Source organism: Miniopterus schreibersii (genome assembly GCF_964146895.1).
Source record: "Miniopterus schreibersii genome assembly, chromosome: 8".
NCBI classification, from domain to species: Eukaryota; Metazoa; Chordata; class Mammalia; order Chiroptera; family Miniopteridae; genus Miniopterus; species Miniopterus schreibersii.
Genome location: NC_138109.1, coordinates 41,013,657 through 41,036,744, shown reverse-complemented (window position 1 = coordinate 41,036,744; position 23,088 = coordinate 41,013,657). Strand labels below are relative to the sequence as shown.

General features: G+C 35.9%; 1 protein-coding gene across 4 annotated transcripts in view; it reads right to left on the bottom strand.

Moving 5' to 3' along the window:
- The window catches only part of LEPR (leptin receptor), a 65,842-nt gene that overhangs the window by 32,111 nt on the left and 10,643 nt on the right, over positions 1 to 23,088 (bottom strand). For all 4 annotated transcript variants that reach the window (XM_081145571.1, XM_081145568.1, XM_081145569.1 and 1 more), the window contains 3 exons: positions 16,641 to 16,697; positions 12,058 to 12,387; positions 9,922 to 10,045 (listed from right to left, as the gene is read on the bottom strand). In XM_081145571.1, coding sequence (XP_081001697.1) covers positions 9,922 to 10,045; positions 12,058 to 12,387; positions 16,641 to 16,680 — 494 coding nt within the window. In that variant the 5' untranslated portion in view covers positions 16,681 to 16,697. The remainder of the gene's footprint in view (positions 1 to 9,921; positions 10,046 to 12,057; positions 12,388 to 16,640; positions 16,698 to 23,088) is intronic.

Genomic DNA, 23,088 nt, shown 5'->3' with positions numbered 1-23,088 from the left:
TGTGGAGAAAGGATTGTAATCTTTTCAATGAAGTGTGCTGGGACAATGTCATATCTATATTCTGGTGGGGGGGAAGGAACCCTTCAATTCATACCTCACACCAGATTCAAAAGTTAATTCAAAATGGATCACTAATTCAAATGTAAAACCTAAAGCAATGAAACTTAGAATAGAACATGGGGGGAAAACTGGGGGACCTTTGGTTAGGTAAAAATTTGTCAGCTTCAACACCAAAAACATGATCCATAAAGAACATATTGATAAACTAGACTCCTATCAAGATTGAAAATCTCAGTTCTTCAAGACACTATGAAAAAATTTTAAAAAGACAAGCCACAGATGAGGGAATATATTTGTCAATCATCTACCTGATAAAGCACTCGTATCCAGAAGATATAAAGAATGCTCAAAATTCAATAATACTAAAATTAACAATCCAATTAAAAAACAGGCAAAGATGTCAATAGTCACTTCACCATAGAAGATAAAAGAATGAAAATAAGTCCCTGAAAAGAAGCCCAATGTCATTAGTCATTCCGGAAACGCACATTAAAACCACAATAAGATACCACTATCCACGTATTAGAATGGCTAAAATTAAAAAGATTAGTCATACCAAGCACTGAACAAGGACATTGGTGAATGAGAATTATAATACAATGCTTTGCCTATCACTGTAAACCTAGTAATGAGTGGGTTAACCTTAAAAGATTAATTGTAATTAGTAGGGTAAGGTTACCTAACTCAAGGTATAAAGAAAAATAGTATGCAACTGAGACACAGAGAGTTATTTCTGATTTATTAGTATTTTTTATTTAAACTGCTTGGTCCCCTAGTGTAAACCTTGTTGTAAATGAGATTTAGAGTGAGAGTGTTGACTGGGGGTGGGGGGTACCAAGGCCCCACATACCCCTATCTTGCTTGAGCTTCCCCCATTCGGTCCACTAACACCAGCTGCCTTCTATCCAAACCACTCCATACTTTTTTAAAAACTTGGGAATAGGAAGGGAGTAATAATATTTGGGCATGATCATTGCCTTCAGAAATGTTGCAGTCCTTTTGGAGGTAAAAACTGTAGTTGATAAATATACCAATTAAAAATTCAGTGTGGCCTGGCCGGGTGTCACTCAGCAGTTGAGCGTCGACCTAGGATCCAGGCGATCGGGGTTCGATTCCTGGTCAGGGCACATGCCCGGGTTGTAGGCTCGATCAATGACTCTCTCATCATTGATGTTTCTATCTCTCTGTCCCTTTCCCTTCCTCTCTCTGAAATCAATAAAGATATATATATTTTTAAAAATTCAGAGGAAGGATTGCTTTAGAAATTGTGCTAACTAGCATATACATGAGCATTCAGATATAAACACAACATGAAAGAAACGGACCCTAGTCTTTCCACACACATTCCACCAGTACTAAATGTTTTGAATTATGATAACTTTTCATAATTTATCATAAACATTAGTATTAATTTAGTCCTAAAAAAATCAATCAGGAAACAATATGCATAGACTTATTAATGTGCAAAGCAGTCTACTGGGCATTGTGTGAGGAATAATATTGTTGTAAAAAGCACACTAAATTAATACTTCTGTTTGTTTATGAGCCATAGACCATAGATATGTGAGGGCATTTTGGGAGCCCTGTTTACTTAATCAGTAAAACAGAGAAAATGTCTGCAACATCTAACTTTACAAGGTTGTTGTAAACATCAAAGACAATTACATAAAAGTATCTTTGAAAATGTGAAGTGCTATGCACCCATAAAATACTGTTTTTAATCAGATGTGGATTACTTAGCACTTTCAATTTTATGTAAATTGTTAAACAAAATAAAATGTAATTTTAAAAAATATTATGCCATGCCTTTTATGTGTTTTTCAAATGTTACAAAATAAAAGCTTTTATCAAAAGGATATGGAACAAATTGAATAAATTGTGTTTTGTGTCAGGAGCTTTAACTGAAGAACTCACAAATTTCAAGGCAAAAGCAGAACTGAACAGAAAACAAGACATATATTCTTGACTAATATTTTTATTTTTATTTTTTTAAAGGCTAAAAAATTCTAATGATACTTTTCTTTTTAAAACAAACAAAAATGTTAGAATTACACTCCCTTGACTTAGATGGTCTTGCCAATGCCATCCTTTTCTAAATACAGTGGATATTTGTAGAATAGGGCTGATTACCAATTAGATTAACTCTTTGGTTTCTCTAACGCTTCACTGTTGTGTTCTACTTAATCAATCTTCATTTTCTTTAAAATTGAAATATACACAGAGAAGCTAAAAATATATAGCAAATATTTATAGTAACTATATGTAATGATTTTATATAATATATAATATATATTGCAGTAATTCATAATTTGTTTTTTCTTACCATCATCTCTATTCACAATTTTCCCAAACCACCCCATCAGATAACCCTATCATGAAACTCTAAGAATCAATCTAAAATGAATTTTCGAATGTTCTCAGCAGGAGTCAGGAAACTACAGCCCACAAGCCAAATACACCTGTTTTTGAACAGCCTGTGAGCTAAGAATGGTTTCTTACATTTTCAAATGTTTTTTAAAAAGAAAAAAGAAAGGAAGACTGTTCTATGATATGTGGAAATCATATGAAATTCAAATGTTGGTGTCTATAAACAGTCATGTTCATTTGTTTACACATTCACTGTGGCTACAAGGTTATAACAAAGACAGTACGGCCTGCAAAATCTAAAATACTGACTACCTAGCCCTTTAAGAAAACAAATTTTGATCCCACCTGTAGGCCAAAAACACTTTGTACTCCTTACTGGTGGGTACTGGGTGTGCAGAGGACACAAAAACCGAGAAACCACATTAAATATATCATCAAATTTCATCATATAACGTATTTACAATTTGCACGAAACGCCCTGAGGATCAATATCTACTCCAACTTTTCAAGCCACCTTGTTAGTGAACTTGTATCACCTACTTTATGGTAAGAAACTGAGGCTCAGTGAGAAGGTAGAGAAGGTAGACCTGGAACTCGAGTGAAGTCTTAGGCTTCCATCTTCACGGCTCATTTCATTACACTCAAGATGCCTTAATTAGTACAAGATAAATTTCTCTATTGCCACTGTCATTTTATTTAGAGGATTAATAAAGACGTTAGGAGCCACAACTACAGAATCCTTAATCTGAGTTATGCTAATATTTCTAAAAATCAGAACATTAGAGACTTATGTAATTATCTCAAATTCTTTTTCCCTTGAGGAAAATATTAGATATTTCTCATATTTAAGAGAGCAGAAATTTTTCCAAGTTTGTGTGAAACCTGGACTACACCAGCTTTGTTACTTGCCAAAGTCAGCACAAGAACTCCTTTTGCCTTCAAAAAGACTTTTAAAAGTTTTAAGCATTTATGAACATCAAAATATACTCTAAAAATGTGATAATTTTAAACTATAAGGATTAAAATGATGATGAATATTTTTAAATAAAGAAGAAATACATTGGCTTAAAATAATCAAAACTTAAGAATTACCGGCCCTTGCCGGGTGGCTGGGTTGGTTGGAATGTTGTCCCATATACCAAAAGGTTGCGGGTTCAATCCCTGGTCAGGGCACATACAGGAGGCAACAGAAGGGGGAAAAATTACAAAAGAATTACTGAAATTCTTGAAATATTTTTATGCAGCAAAATATTTTATGCCTTGCCAGCACATGCACATACACACACACACACACACACACACACACACACACACACACAGTGCCTCTATTTATTTAATCTCACTTTACTTGAAAGTGAAAATAGTAAAAAAAAAATTTGTCAAATAAATTTTAAATTTGGCCTATTTGCAAATTTCACCATTTGGTCCATTTTTCCACTCAGAATTTACATATATATAAGTATTTAGTATTGAAATTTCGTTTTTGTAGCCAGAGTAGTTTATAGAAAGCACATTCTGTTCTCTGACCTTTGGTCAAATTATTTATTCCCAGAAAATTTTTCTATGAATATATTAAAAATTCTATAAGCAAGGATTTATACTAAATTACTATAGGAATAACACCAAATTAGTGCCACCCAAGTTTCTGATTGTGACATAAACTTAAAGCAAAACACAATGGACAAAGCAATGAACAGGAACTGGAAAATTTAGTACCACCTTTCTATGTAATTTAATCAAGTCATTTATTTTAAATCTCAGACTAGTAATCTATATAAATGTTGCCCAAAAAGTATACTTTGCCAATCCCAAATAATTTCAAAGGCCAAGTTGGTTTCCCAGACTAGCTTTATCACAACAATCACCTGGAGACTTGTTAAAAAGTAAATTCCTAGACCCTCCATGAAGAATTCAGTTGGTCTGGGGCTAAGGCATCTGTTTTGAATGTGTCACAGATCAGTGGTTCTCAAAGTCTAGTCCCCAAACCAGTCACATCCACACCACCTGGAACTTGACAGAAATGCAAATAACCGGCTCCACCCCAGAGCTCAGGAATCAGGTCCAGGTGAGAAGTACTGACCTAGATAAATCTTATCAAGGAGACAAGTTTAAGAAGCATTTTGTAAAACACAAAGTTCTCTTCAGATGTAAGATATTACCAAACAAGGAAAAATCAACAAGGATTAGAGGGAGAAAGAAAAAAGGGAGGGGGGAGAGAAATGAGACAAAAACAAATGGACCTTAAAGTACATCAAGTAAACATATAACCACAAGGGGCAGAGAAAAGGGAAAGGAATCCCCACGCTCAGCTCAGGGCCCAGTGTACACAGTAGGCACGTCACGAAGGAAGAAGAGGATTTCCATTCTAGGTCTAAGATAAAAGGTCTACAGCAGTTCCAAAATAGCACATTTCTTTTGGTATCTCTCCTTCAGATTCTCTGACAAACATTAATATCTGAGCTCAAACAATGTTTTCCCTCAAGGGACATATTTATAGGGCGTTAAATCTCTTACAAACATCAAGTGTTAGTTCCTTTTAAAAATATAATTATTTCACACATGGAAGCATTTGAAAGATTTCTCTTGTGAATTTCCTAATGTCCAGAGAAGATGACTTTGATTAAAAAATCTTTCTATAGTAACCACCATTATGAATTTTCTCTTCCACAGAGGTCTCATGTGTTCCATTGGCCAGCTCCTCCTCCTGATCTGAAGAGTCCTGTTTAAAGTACTTGGAGATATATTGCCCAAAAATGTGCACAAAAATAGAATTCAAGGCAGAACTAGTATGTGCCCATTGGTAAAATAGACATATTAACAAAATTAACCAAATCATACAAAGGACAGAAAAATTAATGTGGCAAAAAAGACAGAATGTTTCTCAGATTGAATGCACTTACCATAGGTTTTCCTGTACTGATATTTTTAGAAACCTGAGTTCAAAATAAAAACAGGTTAAAAGAATCTGCTAAATTCATATGAGCAAGTTTTTAAAAATCTAGTTAATTTATCATAATTTTCTCATTTTTCAGTAGTCTTTCATCAAAGACTACTCAGCTGATGAAAGTTAAAATTCTCAGCTGTAGCTAAGTTACTGTGCGATTTTGTAATACTCTGACATATTCAAGCTAAATGTCTTTTCCAGAAAGTGCAGACCTCAAGACAGAACCATAGTCTATACATAATAAAATCTAAATCCTTACACATGGTCACAGAGCTTTAAAACTGAGCACACTGCACAAGCCTGCTGGTAATATTTGAAATTCGCTCGAGTAAGTTCTGTCTTAATGGTTTGTTATGATTTTTAAAAGTGTCTTTTTGTTGCTGTTGTTGTTAATCCTCACTCAAGGATATTTTTTCCATTGATTTTTAGAGACAGTGGAAGGGAGGGGGGGAGAAAGAGAGAGAGAGACACCAAAGTGAGAGAGACGTATCAGTTGGTTACCTCGCGCACACACCCAGACCATGGCTGGGAACCGAACCTGCAACCCAGGTACATGCCCTTGACCAGGAATCAAACCCTCGAACCCAAGACTCTTCCGTGCACAGGCCGATGCTCCAACCACCGAGCCACACTGACCAGGGCTTTAAACTGTCTTTTAAACTTACATAATGATGTTGATGCTTTTGCCTTTTTTTCTGGTACTAGAATTTGTATTTTCACAAGGAGTGCCCTGTAGCGGGTATTACAATTAATCTGTTTTGTTCATAAATGTGTCACCAGCTTGATGGTGCATTTCTGAAATGTAGAGCAAAGTGCTTGCAAACTATAATAAATACACTTGTGTACTTTGTATACTTAAAAAAAAAAAAGTGAGTTTTTGATCATGATCCAAAATATTTAGGTCATTGCAGGAATGTACTACATTGCAAAGGAATTCTTTTCTCTGTGCTAAAATCTGCTCTACCCAACAAAGGAAGAAATTTTCTGCCCCAAACTTCAACTACATCTTCATCCCCACAATGCTTCCTTTATTCTTTCAATACTCAAAAGACAAGGCGAGCATTCTTCATTTCTCCCTCTGTGCTCTTTTCTGGAACTTGCCCATGCAACTATTCGCTACCTATCACACACCTTCATTAGGCCCCTTTCTATTATATTTTCAACCATTCTCTCCCTGCGTGGTCATTTCCTACAGACTAGAAATAAGTTCATTCTTTCCCATGCTTTAAATATTCACCCTTGGCCCTGCATTACCCATATTCTTCCACCTTCCAACCTTCTCAATCTCCACTAGGCTTCTTGGGCCTCTACAGATTTATAGTCCAGCCATTTCTGTTGTGGGCATTTATCTAGCTGCCCGGGCTGTCCAGCATCAGGGTGGAAAATCTACCATTTGTAAGGTTGAAATGCTGGCAGCTAGGGCACATTCTCACCCATCAGATACTCCCATTCAGGATATAGGCACTGATGGGAACTGCACAGAGGAGCAGGGACTGGCAGGGGCTTCCAGATTCACCCATGGTAGCATCTAGGGACCAGCACTGAGATGTGGAAATTATTAGCACAGAGAGACATTCCATGTCCAGATGTGACAGCAAGGGTACCATATCTGGGCTACTTCTGGGGAGACTTTAAGAATTAGTTCAACATAAGTTATAAATATTAACTACTGCCTGATAATCAGCACAAAAATAAAGATGTCAATTAAGCATATTTTCTTCCTTTTTTGTATACATGAACTGCATTTTGTATGTTATATACATATATAATACATATTATATACAAAATACATATATGAACTACTTTTTTATTTTTACATATTAAGTAATTTCCTCTGAATCACCTCCTTCCCCTATCATTTTACATAAGGATTCTAACTTTATAATTTAGTATTTAATTCACAGAATATTAATTTAGATGAGACTGTGTCTGAATATAAAGAGAAATTAATATCACCCAGGTATCAGTATTGTTGATGTTGGCCCAAATTGGATACAATGACAACTGGCACATAGCATCTCTCTATTTTTGGTGTCCCCTTTTGGTCAAAATGTAGCTGCATCTTATTAAGTGAAAGCAGGAAGCCATAGGGAAGTTGTAGTTCCAGTATGTGCAGGAAGGAGCCTGTGGCTGCTGGGTAGCCCACGGGGTGAGTCATGCGGGTGAGGAAGCTCTTGCCTCGCAGCTTCAAACCCACCACCTACCTAAGCTCTGCTTTCCCAAACTGTGGCTTCTGGTTAACTTCTACCTGTAGGGGGCGCTAGGGGACTAGAAGGCTGATGGAGGACCAGGGGACTTGAACCTTCTTGTTTTGTTTCCCACTCATCACCTCAGCAACGGCTCCTCCCCTGGGGAGCTGAGGCTGATTTCAGTAACCAGGTTTCTCCCCCCCCCCCCCCCCACATTCTCAGGACCAACCACAGCCAGAGGCCCTTCCACACCAGCAACCTAGCGGCCCCTCCTCAGGTGCGCGCACTCCAGCTCCGCAGGGGCCCTCCATCAAGCGCCCGAAGCACCGCTGCCAGCTCCTCAGAACTCAGCTCTTCAGGATCCTTCCTCCAAGTTTCTCTTTGTTCTGGCCACCTCCCTTCCCGCTCCCTAAAACAGCTCCGGCCAAAGTCCTCCTTATTTGCACACTGCGAAATCAAGAGATCTTATTCAGACCTTATTATACCTTTCTATTATATCTGGCACAACTGGCCTCTCACTGGTCCCACCTGTAGACAATATTATTTCTTCATCAATAGCTCTTGGCACATTCATACATTTCTGCGGGGGATAAACTGACAAAAATTTCTTAGAAAGCATTTTAGCAATATTGATTCAACAAATAATTTGGAAGCATTTGTGTGACTATGTCCAGTGAGTTAATTTCTAGAGTTAGGAATGCTGTTAAGCGTAGCAAGTGCTGTGTGTGTACACGTAGTAGGTGGTAGAGCCAGGCGGTCCGACTCTAAAACATGTCTTAGTAACCTCTACACCAGGTAAAACATAGATTCATGGGCCCCACCCTGGAATTTCTGGTTCACTAATTCTGGAGTGGTGCTAGAGAATTTCAGTTTCTAAGAAGTTTCCAGGTGATGCTGATCTGCTTCTCAATACTACCTACTCACATATTTTTTCTTATTAGCTTTTGTTCATCCCTGAAGACTCAACTCAGCCATCTCCTTCCTTAGGAATATCCTCACCTAAGGCTCCCACACCGCTCTCGTGCTCCCACGGCGTCCTGTGCTGACCAAGGACACATCAGTAACCACAAAAACTGAAGCCCTGCGCGTACCTGTCCCAACCACTAGCCTGTGAGCGCTTCAAGGACAGAGATCATAACTTTTTTTTTTTTTGACATCTTGAAGTTCTTTTGTTTTAAATTGTTTTCTTGTGGTAAAATACACATAACATAAAATTAACCATTTTAAACATACAGTTCAGTGACATTAAGTACATTCACATTGCTGGGTAATACATTTCTGGGAGGTAAGTTGACAAAAATGTCTTAGAAAGCATTTTAACAATATTGATTCAACAAGTAATTCTGAAGTATTCAGAACTATTTACATCTTCCCAAACTGGCACTCTGTATACACTTCAAAAGGAACAAACTCCCCATTCCTCCCACCGCTAGTCCCTGGCAACCATCCTTCTGTTTTCTGTCTCTGTTCACCTCTGTATGCAGTTTCTAGCACACTGTCTCTTAAAGGCACGATCTCACCAACTGCAGAATTGAAGGTGAGTCTTTCTCAAGCATCAAATAAAAGAACAAATGAGAAAGAACTTTAAAGAGTTAAAACTCACGTAGAAATGGTACGGATTATCATTGGAGTTACCAGAAAATTTGAATGATACATTAGCTGTCAGAATTGTAAGTGTAGGCCCTGGCCGGTGGCTCAGTGGTTGGAGCGTGGTCCTGTACACCAAGAGGTGCGGGTTTGATTCGGGTCAGGGCATGTGCCTAGGTTGCAGGTGCAATCCCTGGTCGGGGTGTGTACAGGAGACAACCGATCAATGTTTCTCTCACATTGATGTTCCTCTCCCTCTCTCTCCCTCTTGCTCTCTTCCTCTCTAAAAATCAATAAAAAACATATCCTCAGGTCAGGATTAAAATAATAATAATAAAATAATTATAAGCATATAGCTATTTGAAACAACCGTCTTGGCTCTCTACCTAGCACAAATAAATATGGATCACCTATATTTTTAAGACAATGGGGGGGGGGGGAATCTACTTGAAATAGAAATAGAAAACTTAATGTCCCCACCCTCCACTCAAATATCTAAAACTCCTAAATTGAGCTCATCCGTTTTTCAAAATATATGCCCATTCATATCTGCAATGTCCTGCCACCTGAATCAACTGGAGGAAAGAGAAATCCTAGTGGAAAAGAAGGTTGTATAAAAAAATACATAAAATGCCCCCTAGAAATTTACGTAGACATGAAAGGTAGGGATAGGAGAGGTTTCAAGGTCTCATAGTCTACTTCTGTACATTGGTACTCTCGCATTTCTTTAAAATGTGTCATAGAAATGTACAAATTAATTTATTTGGTACTTACAGGGCATATAAAAGATGGACCTTAAGGTCATAATTCTTGAAAGGATTCTTAAATAATGGCTCTATATAACAGATGAATAATTTCAAGTCCTCTTTCATCCAGCACTGTATGTTCCAGTTTGCACCTGAATTAAAAATAAACTACTTTAAATCTGAAAAACATTCTGAACAACTCACTGAAAGAGAAGAGCTAAATTAAATTTACCAGTGTTCTGATATAACTTCCACTGCCCATTCTGAGAGAGAAAAAAAACAAGCTAGGCTCTACCTAGCGGTATGTGTTTGCCAAAATCATTCATTCCCTTCGGCCTTCAGTTTCCCTTTTTTGTAAAGTAAGAGAATTAAGTACAATTATTGCTTCTTGAACTTTTTTATCCTGAAACCACTTAAGTAGAAAAAACCCTCAAAACAAAATCCTCATGTAGCTCAGTTAATGCTCACTTTCCAAGAGAGAAGAGAACATTAAATATCAAAGGACAAGCAAATGTGGAGCAGTATTTATGTGTCTATTTTAGCAATAAAGGCACAGTGATTCACATTTGAACTATAACGCATGTCTTAAATTCTTGTTGTTATGATATTACAGGCTCCAAATATAACTGATGAAAGTTTATTTCACTGCACACTGAAAAACTCACCTGATAATATAAGATAAACTATAGGTGATCTGCAATTTAGAAAGAAAGAGTAGCAACAAACAAAAATCATGACTAACATAAGACAAGACTAAAACCACCTTAAGGCAACAGTAACATATTTCCCCAAACCTGAGGGATTTCTAGCTAGGAGGACTTTGCAACACTCCTGAGCCCTACGAAGTAAACAACCTACTTGGCAGAATAATTAATGGAAGTCCTCAGTGACCACCACTTACATTAGTAATTTTAGTTACAAAAACTTTAACTCACTCAGAAGGAACTAGTTATTAGCCTTTATTTACACAGTATATAAAATTAAAATCTACAGCTTCACAGTTATTCCTTTAATATGAAGAAAATATTAACACTTTTTGATCATGTCAAAGCTCATCCCAAGGACCCTGCTTTCTTAAGTTCATTCTTAATACATTTAATAATCACTGGAATGGCTAAATTTCCTTACAGATTAAAAAAAAGTGCTTCATTTTAATAACAGTGCAGTGGAATAAAAATGTTATAATTAAACTATAATTAATCTATAGTCATGTGACTAAAGATTCAATTGGAGGCACTTCTAACTTGTTTTAAAACTCTGATTTTATTGCATATTTATGCTTTACCCTTATTCCTAAACCGATTTCAACAAACTGTAGTGCTCCTTCCATCTAATCAGTAGTACTCCACAGGGGCAATTCCATCCTCTATGGGGCATCTGGCAAAACCTGGAGATACACTCTGTTCATCACAACTGGGGAGGGGATGCTACAGGCTTCTAGTGGGTAGAACCAGGGATGCTGCTGGGCATCCTGCAGTGCACAGAGCTGCCCCCCGATCACCAAGAATTACCTGGCCCAAAATGTCAACAGTGCTGAGGCGGAGGAATCCTGACCAATCCTGCACAGGAGAGCCATACTTAGGCGGGCCCTTATTCTCATCCCGTAGGTCTCTCTCTATTGCTGATCCATTGGCTCTGCTCTATTAGCTCTTCCAGAAGCTTGGAAATAATTTGGTTGTGTAGGTCTCCAGACGCAGCAATTTTAACTACACTAGCTACATTCATTATCCTCATACAACCAAAAACCCTTGATTTAAAATATCTATTGGTTATAGAGCAATTCTTTGCTTGAACAAATACTATTAGTCATAAATGCTTTAAAACTTAACTAATTTAACAGTTGAATATTTTAATATTTTATCTATTTAACAAAATAAGGTGTGCTTTTAAACTATTTTAAAGCACATTTGGAAGACTACAAGAAACATATTTATAGGTTAAAAGAAGTTCCTTCATTATATTTTTATATTTTTTATGGGGTACAAAATAATTTGGGGCTTATTAGCTTGGTCACACGATGAATCCTAACTTTATTATTAATATAAAATCATGTATTAAGAATCCCATCCATAAAACATCTATTCCATACAGGTTTCAGAGAATAAAAACATTTTGTTCAATACAGTTAAATAACAGCTAAATCTTAGAACATTAAAATACTTACCTATTTGTTGAAAAACTAAAGGATTTACTGTTGAAACCAATGCCTTCCTTTCAATGTCATCTGCATGTCCAGAGCAGTGCTTATCTTCCCCATTCCAAACACAACACTGGAAAGTTGTTTTGGATGTTAAGTTAGAATAGTAGGTACCACTTGAATTAAATTTAGCTTCAGAAAGTGTCTCATAATATCCATTCAAAATTGAAGCATTCTTTGAGATTCCAGCAGACAGGAGAAAGTCATAGGTTGTATTTGGTGGTATGCAAAACAACTTAAATCCCCAAGGATTAATGGGATATGCCAAGTTAAACGCCGTTATCACATATATAAATTCTGTTTGGACATTAAAAAGAGGCATAGAAAAAACAATTAATCATTTTGACTAAGACATAAATAGGAAGTATCTGAGATTAAACCATGCAATGCTCAACAGTAATTATCTAACTTGCCAAATGCTCGGTCAGTGCCTAATGCATGGCTCTGCTTCCACTGTACAACGCGTCGTACTCCAGAGGGTGCATTTACTTATGGAGACAACTTCAGTGTCTAGCACCCCTTTTTGGGAATTCACACTTCCAATTTTTCATTAGTCTAACATATGTATATTTTAATGAAAAGAAAGTATGACTAAATATTTCAATTTCCTTTTCTAGAAAAGGATATTCTAATGAACTCCAGTTTAAATAAGAAACATCTGACTGGGGAAACAAAGTGCTATTTCAATATTTCTTAAAGAAAGTAACATCAAAACGTTAATAGTGCTTTCACTGAATGCTTTTAGAAAGGGTTCATCTTCAACATCAGGATAGCTGGGTGATCTGACCCTGCCCATAACCCTCCAGATATACAACATCATGTAAGACAGGCCCTAAACGCATTCCCCAAGAATCGATGCACAAGGACAAGACTTCTTACAGGAACCTTCCATTGATGATTAAAGACAATTACCACTTTTAAGATACATAAAAGTTAAGAACAATTATATAATCCTGTACCAAAAAAAATCCTCAAAGGTGATACTTGTTTTTTAGTAACTGTTTGAAAATACAATAACAATTTTCCATAATTCTTTCCTTTACAAGTTACCCAAATGATCCAACACCTGTGTTACTTCAAATACAGACTACTACAGAATGAGAATTCTGAGAATTCTGCCTGGATTTATATGGAATTAATGTTTTTAAGGATTAGGGTAAATGTAAAAATGTAAGAAAATAGAAATTTTTAAAAATCAATTCACAATTATTTTAAATTGTAAAAACAAAACATGTAAGAATATTCAAACAATACACAAATAATGACTGTTAACAGTTTGGTTTCTAAACCCTTCTATAAATATAAGTTAACATAAATATGTATCAGATGCAAAAGTTAAGGCAAAAATGATTAGCATAACTAATATTATTTTGCCCACAGTGTTAACAATTAGCTACCATTACATCACCGACACGAATCCTCATTGCAATTGTGCTCCTTTGTACTTCAATATTTCTACACGTTTCTAAAATTATAATATCTCAATGAAAAGAGAATAACTTATTTCTTTGGTGTTACAAAACCATGAATATGCATTGGTACTAATTAAAAGCATTATATTTTCTAGCTGCACCTGGAGGATTCGGTTGGCTAAACTGAAATTAGCCTAAATTCCTCAAAGAAGTATTTGAAATTTAAAATGTAATAATGAATGTTATAGACATAGCAACTATTGAATCAGTTTAATTAAAAGATGATTCTATTTTGTTTGCATGTTTCCTTTGCAAATGATATTTCTTTCCCTCCAAATGAACCCTAAACCTGCTAGGAGTCCAGAGCTTGCATCTGAAAGCATATGTTATCATGGTAGCAATATCCCAGGAACTTTTCTGATTCACAAAACTTGGTCAAACTGCAAACCTTTTGGAAAGTTAATGTGAAACATGTGAGTGGAACCTAACAAAAACTAGACAGAGATTATGAGAGAATTCTGTAAGAAAGAATGGGTATGATCTTACTTTTTGATAGTCTTTTGTGACATAGTTTTTTCTGAAATCTGTAACAGTGGAGTTATCCTGAGTATTTTCTGTAAATATATAGCTACAATGAGAAATAATATCTACAACAGGGAAGACTAAGAGAAGCTCATAAGAGCACCTTTAGATTGGCATGGCCGAGGAGATGACCCAAACTAGCTGACACACAGGTAATGATTGCTAGATAAGATGGGTCAAGCAGATAGCTTGACTTTAACTTTAAAAACTAGGTAATCAACCTAAATTAGATGATGAAGATTTTTAAATATCAGAATAAAACTAGAATACAGTAAGAAACAAGTGAGAATAGTATACTCAAAAGTCATCAGCAATGTATGACTAATTTCAAACAGAAGCCTGTTATGGTTCAGGGCAGTTAAAAATCATAAGATAGTAAAAGGACATCTGTAAGCTTTCCCTTGAGGATATTCCTGCAATGGGTAGGAGAAAGACCAGTATACATTTAATTTCTGAAAGCATTCTTCTGGTGGTACTCAAGATGGAAATTTCTAAGGTATACACGATACCTTGACAATATCCCTTTATAACATGGTATTTTTTATTATTTACCAGTTATAATGCAAAATAGCATCTCCATTCCATTTGAGAATAAACCCATCATTTTGTGTCATTTATTTTAAATATTATCACCACATAAATTGCTCCTTAATATAGAAAATTAAAGTTTTGACTATTATCTGATATATATATATGTAATTTAACAGTGCTACATTTGCTAAATAAAATTAAAATATTTAAGTGTAATTATATTTTGTTTCTAAGTATATATAAGGGCGTTCATGTGTATATATAAATTTTTGTGCTGTGAAAGAAAACAAAGTTAAAAAGCAAATGGTGGGCAGGGAGAAAAGAATTGCAAAACATAATATAAATTGTTAGGGTATGATAATTAAGGTGACGAGTTAATTTGTTGAGGCCTACAAAGTACTGACATTTGGTCAAACAGTATTCTGGGTGTGCCTGTGAGAATATTTTGGATTAGCTTAACACCTGCATCAGTAGACTGAGTAAAGCAGATTGCCCTCCCTAACGTGGGTGGGCCCCGTCCAGTCAGTTGGAGACCTGACTAAAACAAAATGGCTTAGTTAAAAAGAACTCTTATTGCCTAAAATTAGCTTTTTCCTTCCTGTGGACTCAAACTGAAACATCAGCTCTTCTTGGGTCTCAAGCCTGCCAGTGTTCCTAGTGGAACTTCTACCATCAGCTGTCCTGGGTCCCCAGCTCGCCAACTGCAGATCTTAGGGACTTAGCCTCCATAAAGGTGTGAGCCAGTTCCTTATCATAAATCTCTTCCTAGATACATATAAATCCTACTGGTTCTGTTTCTGTGGAGAACCCTGACTACCACCACAAAGCTAAATATCTATTACATTTTAGAAATTTCTAAAAATCGCCTAAGGCCAATAAAATCTAACAACAAAATGGTGAAAGTATATGAATTAGAAAATCACATAAGAAATATAAATGGTCAATAAACAGTGCTCAACCTCACAAATAATCAAATAAAATTGAAATGAGATGTCATCTTTTGCTTATCTGATAGGACAAAAAGGTAAAAAAATGATAACATGCATCTTTGACAGAAATGCAATTAAATAGCACTCATATAATTGTGTTCAGATTGCAAATGGTACAAAGCTTTGTGGAAAAGATTTCATAGTATATATCAAATTTAATAATTGTACACTATTCAACATAAACATCCCTCTTTAGGAATTAATCTACAGAAATATTCTTCCAAATATACAAAGATATGTGTATATAGATTTCAATGCAGCATTATTTGTTACAGAAAAGACATTTATATCAATGGGGAATTGGTCAAATAAATTAATAATTTAAGGTACATTCATACAGTTCATTGTCACGCTACCATGAAACAAATAAGTACACCAGTAAATACTGGAAAAATTGGAATGATGAATTGAAAAGCTGTTAAATGGGAAAAAATGCAGAACAGTATATATAGACTAATTCTATGTTTGCAACTAAAGACATGAAGTATTTCTGTGTGTGTGTGTGTGTGTGTGTGTGTGAGAGAGAGAGAGAGAGAGAGAAACAGAGAGAGACAGAGACAGAGACAGAGAGATACTTCTGAAAGAATATACATTAGGTTCTTTCCAAGAGGTAGGGAATAGTTTTCATTTCCACTCTATTTTCAAGGGGTTTTCATTTTCACACTTGTACTTTCATTTGGTGAGCATGAATATGAGAATTCCTAACTGGAAATAGAAAATTCTGTTAGCCAATAAAGGAAACTATCTCCAAGGGCAAAATCTCTTCCTTACATATGGGCATTTAATAAGAAGTACAAATTGGTTGTTACAGAATAGTCATGGGGCTGTAAAATACAGCACAGGGAATATAGTCACTAACACTCTAATAGCTATATATGGTGTCAGATGGGTGTGAGATTTATCGGGATGAGCACTTAGTAAGTTATATAATGTCTAATCACTGGGATGTACACCCAACACTAATATAATAATGTACGTCAACTGTAATTGAAAAATAAAAATGAGTTTAAAATGGGAAAAATGGCCAATAACTTACCCCAATGTAACAAAGCCAAACAAAGTTTTTGACAAGTCATTTTACTTCAGAGAACACCTGAAAAACAGTAAATCTAAAATTAATAACACACAGACACACACACACACCCCAAAAAAAAACTGTCTGTGAAAAATATAAAAAGGAAAAGGATTATAAATAAATCTTTAAATTTTAATCATCAATAATACTCTGGATCAATATCAGGGCAGTGTCTCACATTAAAGGACAACTGTGTTATAGATTTATTCCTGTGCACATAATATCTTATTGCATAGTTAAAATAAGCCACATATTCATATATGACATAATCAAAAAACTGCCTTTATCTTTCCTATGATACAACAAAGCCAATGGTTACAGCACAGGTAATGACTGCATATTTATTTCCAATAAAGAGGAGAAAACTTTCCAATATGTTTTTGGAAACCCACACTGTTCATTTGGAAATGAGGTAATATCCACATTGGAAAGTGATCAGAGTAATTCAAGGAAAGTTTGAAGGCTTAATATATCCATATAGGGTGACTACAGAGACAAGCTTTCCCATGAATTCCACTCAATTTGAAACAACAATAAGATCATTTGTACTAGTATGTCATGAATTAGAATGCTAGTATTATTTTAATATTTTGGGCTTAAATTTGTAGTGATGCACTAGAGGTTTTTGGTATTTCCAATTTTTTTATTATCTCAAATTGGGGATTCAGTTCACTACACACAAATTAATCTGAGGTGAAAAGCCCTGAATGAGGTGTCAAGTCCTGGGTGCCAGTCTAGTCTCTTTTACAAATCAGCTGTAGGACTCTGGACTTTAGCACTCGGGACCTCAGGTCCCTCATCTACAAATCAGATGGACAGATGCTCTCTACAGTCACTTTCAGAGCTTCCCATAATTCCAGGTGATTTTATTTGAAAATAGAAGTCGCGTTTTACCTCAAATAATATTCTAAAATATTAAGAAGCATGCTTCAGGAGTCATATCTTAGAATTGGTACCATGTGATGAGTAAACAGAAAAACATATCTGTTTAGTTCACAACTTAATAACTCTTGGGAAGAAAATAGACGTGTATAAACATTTTGTAGTCTGGTAAATTTGTTATTCAGACTATCAGTTTTTCATCAGAATTTGGGTTCTTTATACACCGATATCACATTATTCTTTAGGATTTCTAAAAAGGATTCAGTTTAGAATCCTCATTATCTACTCATATGAAATGTGTGCAAATTCTTCCTAGTTTTTGATGCTACTTGTTTCTGATACAAAGTTTTCTCATAGAATAAACCCAAGGGCAAGTTTCATAATCAGAATATGACAAAAATACAACATATCACTAGACTAAGTGTTTCAAATGAACTAACTAGTGATTAGTCATTCAGTCCAACAATTAATCTGACTCACTTTTAACTCAACTGAATATCTGCCAAGTTAAGTGACAAAATAGATCAGTTGTTTCTCCTTACATAAACCAACCATTCTTTTATTTAATGTTCCATGAAAAAACAAACAAACTATTCTTATGGTTTGAAATCTTGCAGTCAGGTTTTGCTCTTATATAACAAAGAAACAATCACAAGAATGAAAGGGCATAGAACACAGTATGAAAGGTGGTACCTTCTTCCACAGACTCAGAGAAATATTTATATGCACCCTAAATTGTACCAGAAAGGAATATAAGGAGGTTTATATTTTAATAAAATAACACAGAAAAAAAGTTACAGACATTTTTAAACATGAGAAAAAAAGAAATCAAGCAAAGGGGAAACTAATGGTAAGGTGACCAAAATAAGTCTAATATACAAAATGCCATTAATTTAAATTCACTTCCTAAGGATGAGCTATTAATTTGCTTTAGTCTTTCTTATGGTTAAATTTCTCAATTAAAAATTCATAGTACTTAAGCCCTAGCCAGCTTTGCTCAGTGGTTAGAGCACTGGCCCTCAGACTGAAGGGTCCCAGGTTCGATTCCGGCCAAGAGCACGTACTCGGTTGCAGGCTCTGCCCCAGTCAGGGCAAGAGCGGGAAGCAACCAATCGATGTCGATGTCTCTCTCCCTCTATCTATCTTTGAAAAGCAATGGAAAAAATATCCTCGGGTGAAAATTAAAAAAAAAAATTCAGAGTACTTGAAATGAGAGCAACAGCTTCGGTAAATGTACAAATAATCCTAGCACTAAAAACAGGAAAAAAAGTTGCCTAACTTTAAGATAACAGGTAAACTCTGTCCAGATGGCTCAGTTGGTTGACTGTCCTCCCACGCACAGAGAGGTCACCAGTTCAGTTCCCAGTCAGGGCACATGCCGAGGTTGTGGGCCCGATCCCCAGTAGGGGGCGTGCAGGAGGCAGCGGTTCAATCTTTCTCTCTCTCATTGATGTTTCACTCTCTTGCCCCCTCTCCCTTCCTCTCTCCCTAAAAAAATCAATAAAAACATATTTTTAAAACATTCTAAAAAAAAAAAAAAAAGATAACAGGTAACATCTTCATGAACACCCTAACAGTAGCAGAGTTTCATGGGAATCTCACAATTCAATAATTTCTCACCCCCCCTCCATTGCCAATACTCCACTCTAAGCCACCATTATCTCTTCCCTGGAAGATCAGAAGAGCCTCTTAATTGGTCTCCCTGCTACTTGCTGCCCTTGCTTCCCAATTCAGTCAACTCTCAATGCAGCAGCCAGAGCTGTCTTGTTGATACACAGGTCAGATCATGTCTCTCTTTCCCAAAACACTGCAGTACTCCCCTTTTCACTCACAGTAAAAGTCCAAGTCCCAAACAGAACCACAAGGACCTTGGAGTTCTCTGCTGTCTCTCCGACCTCATCAACCAGTGCTCTCCCCTCTGCTCAAGTCACCTTCTCTGAGGAGCCTTCCCTGACCAGCCTACCTAAAATTTCAACTCCTTCCCCACCCCAGTATGTCATATCTGCTGTTCTGCTTAGCTTTTTTTCTTATTACTTAACACTAATGTGAATATGATTTTGTTTTACTTGTTTATTGTATAACTCTCTCCACTAGGATGTAAACTCCACCAGACCAACATTTTTTTTTTGCCTGTTTGCTTTTCATCATTATATCCTTCACACAGAGAAGCCTGCCTCTCACATAGTAGGTGCTCCATATATATTAACTGAATGAATGAGTGAATTAGCGAATGGCAAGATATAGCTCTTTCCAGAAATATTCTCCAAAATAGCTGGTGGCACCACACCAACGGCAGCTCTTTCCATCGTTTCTCGATAGCAGAAATCTTAACTTCTGACCCAATGTTCTGGCACCCAGAGAGGAAGGTTGCCATTGAGTTCATGGGTTTCCTCTGCCCCAAAGAAAATTGCTGGTCACAGCATCACCTTAGAAACACTATGAGGCATCTACCCGGAGCGGCAGGGGCAAGCCCTGAGCCCCAGCCCCATGCCTCAGCTGACCCAAGCAAGCCCCAACATACAGATGTTCATAATATTTTCTTACAATCCTTTGTATTTGTGTGGTGTCAGTTGTTACTTCCCTTTCATTTCTGATTTGAGTCCTTTCCCTTTTTCTCTTTGAATTTGGTTAAAGGTTGTCAATCTTGTTTATCTTTCAAAGAACCAGCCCTTAATTTTGTTCATCTTTTGTATGTTGTTGTTTTTTCAGTCTCTATGTAATGTATTTCTGCTGTAATCTTTATTATTTCCTTCTATTACTTTAAGCTTTGTTCGTTGCTCTTTTTCTAGTTCCTTTAGGTGTAAGGTTAGATTGTTTGAGATTTTCCTTGTTTCTTGAGGTAGGCCTGTATTGCTATGAGTTTCCCTTAGGAGACTGCTTTCGTTGTGTCCCACAGATTTGGGGTTATTGTGTGTTCATTTTCATTTGTCTCAAGGCTTGATTTCTTCCTTGATTTCATTGTTGACACATTCATTGTTTAGTAATGTGTTATTTAGCCTCCTTGTGCTTGTGTGTTTTTCAGGTTTTTTTCTTGTGATTGATTTCTAGTTTCATACCATTGTGGTCAGAGAAGATGCTTGGTATGATTTCAATCTTATTGAATTTATTAAGACATCTTTTGTGCTCTAACATGTGGTCTATCCTAGAGAATGTTCCATATGCATTTGAAAAGAATGTATATTCTGCTGCATTCAGGAGAAATGCTCTCAAATTATCATATAAAATCAACTGGTTTAGTGTGTCGTTTAAGGCCACTGTTTCCTTGTTGATTTTTTTGTCTGGAAGATCTATCCATTGATGTCAATAGGGTGTTAAAATCCCTTATTATGCGTGTATTACTGTCAATATCTCCCTTTATGTCCATCAAGATTTGCTTTATATATTTAGGTGCTCCTTTGTTGGGTGCATATATGTTTACAAGGCTTATATCTTCTTGTTGGATTGAACTCTTTCACATTATGTAATGTCTTTCTTTGTCACTTGATATGGCCTTTGTTTTGAAGTCTATTTTGTCTGATATAAATATTGCTACCGGGGCTTTTGATCCCTTTCCATTTGCATGAAATATCTTTTTCCTTCCCTTTACTTTCAGTCTGTGTATCTTTTGTTCTGAGGTGGGTCTCTTGTACATAGCACATATATAGGTCTTGTTTTCTTACCCATTCAGCTACCCTGTCTTTTGATTGGAGCATTTAATCCATTTACATTTAAAGTAATTATTGATAGTACTAATTATTGTCATTTTATTCTTTATATTTATCTTCCTCTCTCTCTCTCTCTCTTCTCTCTCTTTCTTATCTTAAAGAAGACCCTTTAACATTTCTTACACTACTGATTTGGTGGTAACAAACTCCTTTAGCTTTTTCTTGACTTGGAGGCTCTTTATTTTGCCTCCAATTTTAAATGATAGCCTTGCTGGGTAGAGTAGACTTGGTTGTAGGTCATAGTTATTTATCACTTTAAATATTTTATGCCAGTCTCTTCTGGCCTGAAGTGCTTCAGTTGAGAAATCGGCTGGTAGCCTTGCGGGAGCTCCCTTGTAGGTAACTGTCTTGCTCTTGCTGCTCTTAAGAGTCTCTCTTATCTTTAACCTTTCCATTTTAATTATGATGTGCCTTGGTGTGGGCCTCTTTGGGTTCATTTTGATTGGGACTCTGTGCTTCCTGGGTAGGTGTGTCTTTTTCCTTCACCAGGTTAGGGAAGTTTTCAGACATTATTTCTTTAAACAGGTTCTCAATTCCTTGCTCTCTCTCTTCTCCTTCTGGTACCCCTATGATGTGGGGTATGTTATGCTTGATGTTGTCCCAGAGGTCCCTTAGTCTTTACTAATTTTTTTAAATTATTTTTTCTTTTTGTTGCTCTGCTTGGGTGCTTTCTGTTATCCTTTAAATTGCTGATTCAATCCACCGCTTCATATAACCTGCTGTTGATTCCTTCTAGTATATTCTTCATTACAGATATTGTGTTTTTTGTTTCTGACCAGTTCTATTTTATGGTTTCTAGGTCCTTTTTAATTCTTGATATAGATAAGTAATATCTATATCAAGGAGTGCTTATTCCTCAAGCAATCCTCCACAATTATAGCTCCGTGAACTGAGCCACTGATGGACACCAAGCTAAGAGGAGTTTGAAATAATACTGCCTAACATTCCCCTGGAATGTAGTCATTCTATGTTGATGGTTAAAAGGAACAATGTATCTTATTTGACATGTTTAAAGAAATCTTTCTGAAGTATACAAAGACTCATACATAGCCTAATCTACATAATGCATCCCTGATACCTGGATGTGGAAGCAGTAATTCAATTTGCATAACACACCAAACACAGTAAGCATATTAAACATATCACTAACTCTTTAGTGATTATGATAAACTTTAAACAAAAGGAAAATCAAGGTCTATATTCTACTGAATTATAACATTATGGGTTTTCATAAGAAAATCAGACTGTTTAACTCCTATCATAGAGAACTCTCTTTGTGTTATTTTTATGTATCAAATTCTACTTAAATATAAAACAGAATAGTCTCAATCAGTGCTTAAATGGGTGATTGGGCAGGAAAAGAAATTATTCACAACTTGCTCCAATCATCTCAAAAAGTCTCTAGCTGGTAGAAGAGTTTATGAGTAAGAAAAGCAATTCTGACAATTCTGTTGTCTTGATGAATAAACTCAATAAGCTCCATCTGCCACTAATTTTTCCTTTTACTTTGTGCAGGAGAAGTACTCATCTATCTTTCACTTAAACAACATTTAAGCATTTCATTTAAATGTAAATGAAAAACACTAATCCTTCAAGTGTCAAAAATTTAACAAAGTAAATACTGTCTGGTCTATTTGTAGTAACCTTGTCATTTTAAGTATGTTTATTTTTATTTCTTCACTTAGGATAGAAATTGGTTGTGCTATTCCCATCAAGTAGCTTTAAAGACTTAAATTATTTTTGAAATTTTAAAAATACGTATTTTTCCATCATCCTGGCATAAGCATGTCACTTTGAAAACACATTTTCAAGTACTTTAATTC